Below are 8,490 nucleotides of genomic sequence, written 5' to 3'. Positions count from 1 at the left end.
GAATACAATGGTTTTGCAATCTTTTACTTACAATGTGGGGGTCATTTAGTCAGTAGATGTAGCATGTGTTGTTTTTTGTGCTGTTTTTTGTAGACTGAGCACCAAAGGAACTGAGGGAGATCAGTGAGAGTGCCTCAGGAGTTGATAAGGCAGTTGAAACACTGCAGAGCATGGACTGCATGATTTATTCATTCATCTAGTTGCATTATGATTTTGTCCAGTTTCAGTTTCCATCAGGTTTGTGTTATCATTGAACAGTAGTTCGCTAGGCTGCACAGAGCTGTGGAGAAGGCCAGAAAAGGGGCAGTGGAAGTGCCTTAAGGAGAACAAAAAACAGGCCCTCAGACAGACTGAAGGCATTCAAGCACACCTGGAGCAAAAGAGAGCAGAGGTGATGACAACATTGGCTGAAATAAACAAAGTGTCCAGGAGAAAGTCTGATATTGACTTCCTACAGGTAGAAAACATATGAAACATTCAGGTTATTGTATTATAAGTAGAGGAATTACACATAGTCAAGTGAGTGTGAAACCTTTTTGGCATTACAGCCTATTGTAATAGTGTGGTGTTTTAAGACAAAGAGTTTATTTTGGAAACAAATGTGTTGACAGTATACGTAGAGCAGGAATTTCAACTTTTCGGGTATTTTACACAGAAAAAGTACAATGTTTCTTTTGTTGTTGGTGGTTTTTTTTGATAAACCAAAGAAATTTCACATCATATTACAATGGCATTTTTCAACAATGACAGAAGTGGGCAGGGGAAAAAAACCTGCAGAACCGCACATAGGTCAGCAATCTACCTTAACTAACTATGGTGAGGCAAAAGCAAAGAGAGAGGGAAAAAAAGCAATGACAATAAACAATGCATCGGTTACCTGATATGTTTCTTTTGTTTGTGTGCATGTGTCTTCTGCTTGCCCTCTTCTCTCTATGTAAGCTGCGGGTTTCTCTGATTCCAGACCTGCATGTTGCTGATCTGCAGTGACTGCCCACACCAACCTGCCAAGTCATAATTCTTACATGGTTTGTTGCCTCTCTGTGATCTTTTCTCTTTACTTTCCCATCACCTAAAGCAGTCAAAGCAGAAGGTGACCCTCCTGACCCTGGTTTGTACAGAGGATTCTTCTGTATAAGGGTTTTTGGTTTGGTTTGTTGTTTGGTTTCCCACTGCCACTCACAATCAAATTGCTATTTTCTTTTTATGAAAATAGCAATTTCCATAAAGGTCTTACCTTGCAATATAAAGTCCTCTCATATTCAAATATAATTAAATTGGCTTGTTCCAAGGGTACTCAGAGTGGAAAAAAGGAATGACAGCTGTATGTCTCCCCGACGTGAACATGAACTGCATGGATCATCTAACCTTTTACACCCAAATAGTAACTGATATTACACAGGAACTGTACAACCTGATTCTTTTCCTCCTACAGTGGAAAGCTGAGCATGATTTGCAAAAGTGGTGAGTTTCATTCACAACATGGGTTTTGTTCCACACCTCATACTTGGTTATTTGAGCCTTGGTGAAAGTCAAGATATAAACCAATCCTGGTAATATCAGTAGTTTCCAAGGTGGTTCCACGCCTAATACTGGAAAAGGCCTCATGCGAATTGTACAGTGTATCTTACAGCGTGGGTTTTTTTTAAGACATTCATGACACTAGGGATGACACTTGGTGTGTATCAGTGTCTGTCGTGTCTACAGTGTCTGATCCAGACTATGATGGCTACTTTGATAATAAATTTATTCAGCAACACTGCAAGTTTCATATTTGTCCTTTGAATGAAAAGTCTTACATCACAGGCGTTTGTGTTTTTCTTAGGGTGACATTAATGACACATTTTTTTCTTTATTTTTTGACATCATGCTTGGAAAATGTAAACTAAAGTGGTTTATTGTTTCCGATTTAAGCATAAAACAAACACAGTTTACTGTGTGTTGTGTGCAAATTTTATATGCTAATATTAGCATTTAGCTCAGAGCAGTGCTATAGTACTGCCACACAGAGCTGAAATTCAATATAGTGTAAACAATCATCAGAACAACCTCTATATCAAATTAATGGTACTAAATCATCCGTGCCAGTCCCTCATCTTTCTACCCTGCCTAAACCTGACACCAGAGAGGACTTCTTGAAATGCAAATAACCCTTCAAAACATCACCCACCCCCCGCTTGTCATATCTTATTTTTATTTCCACATTGTCTATTTCCTCCTCTTTTTAAGACTCCAGAAGTTTGACCTTTGACCGAGACACCTGACCAACACCAGCCCATGGCAGCACAGCTACCTGGAACATCCCGACTTTGAATACTCATGCCAAGCCATGAATTTACAAAGCCTTACTTGGGAAGACACTATATTGAAGCAGAGCTGAGTAAGAAAGGTTGTCGCACACAAGAGTATCGATCGAAACCTGCATCACCGGGAACAATTTTTCCTGGTGCGTGGGAAAGAACAGCGGAAGTTTTTCTGCCTGGCATACTGGTGATGGTGGCCCATCTTGGAAACTACTGATATTAGCAGGATTGGTTTATATGTTGCCTATCACCAAGGCTCAGTTTCATTTCATAATGTTACTGGTCCTGTCAAGCTGCTCCATAAATACATGGCCGATTTCACTGAACCTTTGCTCTGGTCAATGCAGAATGATCTATATGCTAACAGATTATGAGCTGCCTCCACTGTGAGCTTGTAAAAGAAAAGAAATGGTCTATTATGACTATTTATTGATGTTACATAACAAACTTTGTAAATATATTGTATAAAGAGTATTTTCACCCCCACATAGATAACATAGAAGGTTAAATTGAATAGTGGTGGCAAATGTGCAACATGGAGAAAACTATGCAGCACATGAAGTGTTAAGGATTTATTGCAGCTTTTTGAAACTTTATTGCTCTTAAATGTGATGCGAATGAAGAGGAAAACACACAATTGTCTGCCAGCAATTCTTTTATTTGCGTTACAGATTTATTTCGTTATTCGAAGATTTAGTGCCTGTCGCCTAGGTTATTTGCATTGTTCAGTGGTGGTAAAACTGTATACAACTATATACTTTAATTTGTGGGATTTAAAATCATTCAATTTGAAACAAAAGTACTGTCATTAAATGCTAACATATGTTCATCTTTAGGCAGTGAAATCTGTTTCACTCTCATCATAAACTGGGTTTACAAAGTGCACAGCTGTCTGAGTCATGGAGATTGAATTACTAACTCCAGTCCCATATAGACTAGGAATGTCAGGCATCATAGCGGGCTGGTCAAACATAGGATTATCAAACCCATGGTCGAGAGGTCCACCGAGATCTGGCATGTTACTGCTATTTTTGAATCTGTTCAGTGTTGGCATTTGAACAACCCCCTTATGAACCAAGACACCCAAGATAATGAGTGTAATCAGCAGTAAAACTCCAAAAACAACTCCAACTGCCAACCCTGCACTATCTCCAGTTTCCTCAGAAGAGGTCTGAATTTCAACTCCGGAGATTCCCAAATTAGAGCCATGAGAACGAGCATCCTTCATTACGTCCTGGGCCAAAGCTGCTGACTGTATTCCCTGCTCTCCATCCAGTATTACTATCTGGATTTCAGATAACGTACCAAGACTGATTATCCCCATCAGCCGCTGTGGCTTTAAGACTTTGGACATCCCCAGCTGAATGGATTGGTATTGTGGCAGGGCAAGAAAAAGGTGACGGATTCGTTCCCTGTAAGTCTGAAGGTTAAAACCATCATCAAAACGGAGGGTAACAATGGCACCACACACATCACAACAGTGTCCTGTTGGGCGAAGAGGGTTCTTACAGTTTGGAGAGTCACACGTTACTGTGCTACAGATCTGCTGATGGTGTACAGAATTCCCACAGTCACAACCAGAGGGATCCTCACAGGCTGGGTTTCCGACAGCAACAGCAGAGGATCCATGAAACTGCAGTTTGCCCAAACTTGAGCTGAGATACTGGGAGAAGTCCGACTGGGTAGTAAATGTATTCCCCAGCACAGACACAGATTTGACAGTGATGCTAGAATGACTAGAGCTGGTGTCCACTCTGAAGGAGGAGAGGGCTTTAAAAACAACATCATCGTAATGGCAGGGGACGCTCTCCTCGTGGACAGAGAATAGGAAGTTTCCTTGCTCTAGGTCATTCAGAGTTGCAGCTGCCTGCCATAGAGTTGGATCGTACCACTGAAGTGACTCTGAATCTTTAAACTCAGTCGTGACTCCCGTTCCACAGCCTGGGTCCTGCCCGCTGACAGCATAAAATCCAGCTCCTGAATTCAGGATGAACTCCCCATCAACTGGCAACCTCATCTCCAGCACAGCATGAGTGGTCTCCACAAACACAGAGACTTTTCTTTGAGCCGAAAACTGAACTATGTCATTGCCACAAGGAATATCGCCTTTGTCCCAGTTGGTCTTATTCTCATAGTTTGTATCAGGAATCCACTGTTTATATAGGGCATTTGCTACCCCAACAAGACAGAAGAGCAAGAGCATGTCTGGTATTTTCAGCATCCTGGGTAATTGTGACAGCCTAAAAGAATATTGCGTGACCTTTGTTTCAAATCTTGTGACTAACACGGGTGCACACAGCTTACTAAGGGCACTAAACCAAATCAGCCTGCTCATGCAGGTAAAACATTTACATTTTCTGCTACAACGGACCGGTTTTATTGATAATTCCAAAACATCCTTACCACTGCATTTTCCCTTCAATGCATTTCTGCTTAGAACTAAAGTAGAAATGAATTCATTAGGTTTATATTGCTGCTATTGCCACTGACACTGCTATTTGTATACTCACTGAATTACATTAAGTCCAATGCAATCAAATGTGGTGATAATTCTGCTTCGTCATTAATGCCAATTCTCTGATCGATGCAATAATTTAGCTTCTGGTCTAAATCATAGTGTGTGTGTGTGTGTGTGTGTGTGTGTGTGTGTGTCAACGTAAGGTTCTCAGTCAAATTTTCAAACATAATTAATTTGACTGCTACCAGCATCAGATACGCACCTTAATGATTAACCATCATCGAATTCATTTTCAGTGAGTAATGAGCATTTATATGCACATAAATCCATTCAGATGCTTAATATGAATGCATCAAAGTCCATATCGTTTACATTGTTTATTTTGCATTCGAAGGAGAGTGAGAATACCAGGAAAGCCATCAAGTTTACTGCATCTTGAATTTTCAAATGTCTAAGGTCAACAGGACTACACTTTCAGTCCGCACGACCAAAATAGCTCCTTCTTGGAAGCTGCGAGAATCTGCATAGTAAACAGACTCAAGTACCCGTCGCACTTGGATTTCCCTTCAGGCAGTGCCTGACGTGCGCCAGTATCACGAGCTAGTAGAGTTCGTTGTTTATGGAATAACGATCAAATACGAAACAGGACCTGACCAGCACAAGTGACGATTGGGGAAAAAACACCAAAATATGTGGTGTAAGTCTCCTTTGGGTGCGGTGAGAGATTAAACAATCAGCCAAAACTAATTGCACCTGTTTTTCGTCGTTTACGTGAGCACTGAGGAGGCTTTCTGTGCAATCTGACCTGCGCACACTAGAGCGCTGGCCCACTTAGGCTATGCCGTGTTTTCCAACTCAGTGTTCAGTTTAGATAAACTTTAACCCGAAAGCAACATACACCCTCTGGCATCTTGACACTAGTTTGAAAGTCCAACACTAACGCTGTAGATCAGTTTTCAAAGATTCGCTTTTCTTTCTGTCTGTCTTTCTTTTTTTTCTCTCTCTCTTTTTTTGGACAATCACATTTAAAATAGTGGCGGATGTAAATAATATTAATTCTGTAGCTAAAGGTGAAATATCGTTGTTTTCCATACTAAAAGACTCGTGTGGTGTTTTAGTACTCTTGGGTGCGCTTATATAGTCCTTCCCCACTTATTTTCTTTAGTAGGCTCATAAAAAAAATCTTGTATTTCTCAGCGGTTAACCTGTAAAGATATGGGATCATTACAGCTTCACTTAAGCTAAAGCACATGATCTTTTGTAGGAAAATGCCAAACGTTGTTATGACGGCTCATCCATCAAATGGTGGAACTGTGACACAAGTGGACAGCATCCACCATTTGCCCAGTCCTCCCCATCCTCCCACTGTGGATGGTGCTAGTGAAAGTGGACACCATACGGAAGTAGTTAAAGAAAGGACTCCCCAAGGTGGTGAATGGCTCCTGTCTGGGATAATTTGCATCAACATCCTGATGCTTGGCTGTGCGCTGGTCAGCAGCAGCGCCTTCAATGTTGTGGCCATAACACCAGTGCACCGGCAAATCTTCCTCATCACCCTCCTCGTCCTTACTATGTTGTGGATGCTGTTTTACATGGTCGTCACCTCCCGAAAGGATCATGCAGTCTTATTTAAAGATCGCCATGCTGGGCCTGTGTGGCTCAAGGGTGAGAAGTCCGAGCAGTGCTTTCTGGCTCTGTTTCTGCTTGCTCATTTCAGCTTAAACCCCTAATTTTTTTATTTTTTTATATGTTGCAGCTGGGCTTGTGCTGTTTGGCCTCCTTAGTTTCCTCATGGACATCTTCAAGATTGCCACTTATGTGGGCTACCTTCACTGTGATTCTCCTGTTAAAGTAGCCTACCCCGTTGTGCAAGCTGTGTTTTTATTTTTCCAGGTTGTTGCATGTTATGAAAATTGTAAGAATATGCTCGCTCTTGCATGCTGCATTGGTAAAACTTTTAAAAGTTGTCTCTTCTAGACCTACTTCCTGTGGTTTCATTCAAGGGACTGCGTGCAGCTACACACCAACTTAACACGGTAGATTCTTTTATACATTTCATCTCCTCCGTTCATTCATTTCAGAGTATATAACATTCCTTATCTTTTTTCCCTCTTCAGATGTGGGCTTACTCTTACACTTTCAACTAACCTGGTGGTGTGGATGGCAGCAGTGACTGAGGAGTCGATTCACCAAACTGAGATAACTCATCTGAATATAAGTGTCTCGCACAAGTTGTACAGAGGTATTGAGCCGTAGCTTCCTGTTTATAGATGAAGGTCAGTGTTTACAAGGAAAATAACGGATGGTTGCTCTTTCTGTTCCAGCCAACTACGGTGCCAAGATGTGCACATGCAGTCATATGGCATGTGAGACCTTCAAAGAGGCCTTCTACTACCTGTACCCCTTCAACATAGAATACAGCCTCTTTGCTTCTGCCATGACCTACATAATGTGGAAAAACGTGGGCAGAATTGTTGAGCATCACAAGCACTACAAATTTAACTTCTATGTGAAAGATGTTTTCGTAGGGCCTGTAGCAGGACTGCTCCTGGTGGTGGCAGGACTTGTTACATTTGTACTGTACAAGATTAACATACTCAAAGAAGACAAGGAGAAAAGAAACAAGGCCCTGCTGATTCATTTCATTATGAACATAGTGATTGTTAGCTTGATGTCCCTCTCCACTATGATTGGTTGCATTATTTACAGACTGGACCGCAGGGAATATGTATCAGACAAAAACCCCACTCGCAGCCTGGACGTGGGGCTACTGGTGGCATCCTCTTTGGGGCAATTCATCATTAGCTATTTCAGCCTTGTGGCTACAGTGGCGATGGGAGCCCAGGGTTACCTAAATGTGCTCAACCTGGCCTGGGCTGTGGTAATGGTGGTTGAGATTGGCCTGCAGAACTATTTCATCATTGAAGGCCTCCATCGGGAGCCCATCAATGTAATGCAGGCAAACGCCCGTGCTTTTCAAGATCACACCGAAATGGCCAATGACGTGGAGGGTCAAATATCAAGATTCTCAATTTCTAAAAAGCCAAGTTGGAAAAGAAGAGTTCTGAGGGAAGTGTGTGCCTTTTTGCTCCTGGCAAACATAATTGTAAGTTGTATTTGTGCTTATTGGACTATCTACAGTTGCAACAACTACCAGTGTTTCCTGTCAAAATGTGTCTAATTCCCTTTTTCTCTATTGACAGCTATGGATCATGCCTGCATTTGGGGCTCGTCCCCAGTTCGATCACTCCGCTGAGATATACTTCTACAATTACACAATGTGGAACGCAATTGTGAATATTGGACTTCCTTTTGGAATCTTCTATCGCATGCACGCTGTGGCCAGTCTCTTTGAAGTTTATCTAAGAGATTAACTAATCTCCTAGCTGGACTCATTATTTCAATATAGGTGTATAAAAAGTGAACAATCTTATGTATCAAAACATTTAATATGTTATTTAACTACCTTTAATAAATAAATAAATAAATGTCTTTGTGTTTTCAGTTTTCCCTCTAGAAGGATTTAGTGCAGGGATTTGATATGTGGCGATGCAAATTTGTTCAAACCTTTTGCAGATTAAGTGACGAACAGGAGCATGATGCCACCTAGTGGTTAACATGTGAAGGTGGCGCTTTTACAGATGGCAGAATTGGACTTTGTGCAGAACTACAACTACTCTTTATGAACCATTTACACACCTCGAATTTCAGATTTTGCTTTACAGCACTGTC

General features: G+C 41.4%; 2 protein-coding genes across 5 annotated transcripts; one reads left to right on the top strand and one right to left on the bottom strand.

Moving 5' to 3' along the window:
• Positions 1-2,940: 2,940 nt before the first annotated feature.
• Positions 2,941-4,877, bottom strand: amn (amnion associated transmembrane protein). The gene has a single exon (XM_005454941.4). It carries the CDS (start codon positions 4,633-4,635, stop codon positions 3,133-3,135), a length of 1,503 nt encoding a protein of 500 aa, XP_005454998.1. The 5' UTR covers positions 4,636-4,877; the 3' UTR covers positions 2,941-3,132.
• Positions 4,878-4,958: 81 nt separating this feature from the next.
• otop2 (otopetrin 2) lies at positions 4,959-8,287 on the top strand. Of its 4 annotated transcripts, none has more exons than XM_005454939.4 (7): positions 4,959-5,455; positions 6,023-6,423; positions 6,515-6,651; positions 6,736-6,794; positions 6,876-7,000; positions 7,083-7,864; positions 7,962-8,287. In XM_005454939.4, exons 2-7 carry the CDS (start codon positions 6,027-6,029, stop codon positions 8,130-8,132), a joined length of 1,671 nt encoding a protein of 556 aa, XP_005454996.1. In that variant the 5' UTR covers positions 4,959-5,455; positions 6,023-6,026; the 3' UTR covers positions 8,133-8,287. The 4 variants fall into 4 exon arrangements, with proteins under 4 accessions (XP_005454996.1, XP_025762029.1, XP_025762030.1 ...); XM_025906244.1 differs by having other exon boundaries at positions 4,959-5,470; XM_025906245.1 differs by having other exon boundaries at positions 4,959-6,423; positions 6,515-6,609.
• The last annotated feature ends 203 nt before the right edge of the window (positions 8,288-8,490 follow it).

Source organism: Oreochromis niloticus, linkage group LG4, assembly GCF_001858045.2.
Source record: "Oreochromis niloticus isolate F11D_XX linkage group LG4, O_niloticus_UMD_NMBU, whole genome shotgun sequence".
Classification (NCBI taxonomy): Eukaryota; Metazoa; Chordata; class Actinopteri; order Cichliformes; family Cichlidae; genus Oreochromis; species Oreochromis niloticus.
The sequence above is the reverse complement of the archived record's forward strand: the minus strand, read 5'-3'. Positions and strand labels throughout refer to the sequence as shown.

Coding starts and splice junctions, on each gene's coding strand:
- otop2 (XM_025906243.1), top strand. CDS start 6,009: ATGATCTTTTGTAGGAAAATGCCAAACGTTGTTATGACGGCTCATCCA. Junction 6,652..6,735: donor CTGTGTTTTTATTTTTCCAG/GTTGTTGCATGT, acceptor TGTCTCTTCTAG/ACCTACTTCCTGTGGTTTCA. Junction 7,865..7,961: donor TGCTCCTGGCAAACATAATT/GTAAGTTGTATT, acceptor CTCTATTGACAG/CTATGGATCATGCCTGCATT.
- amn (XM_005454941.4), bottom strand. CDS start 4,635: ATGAGCAGGCTGATTTGGTTTAGTGCCCTTAGTAAGCTGTGTGCACCC.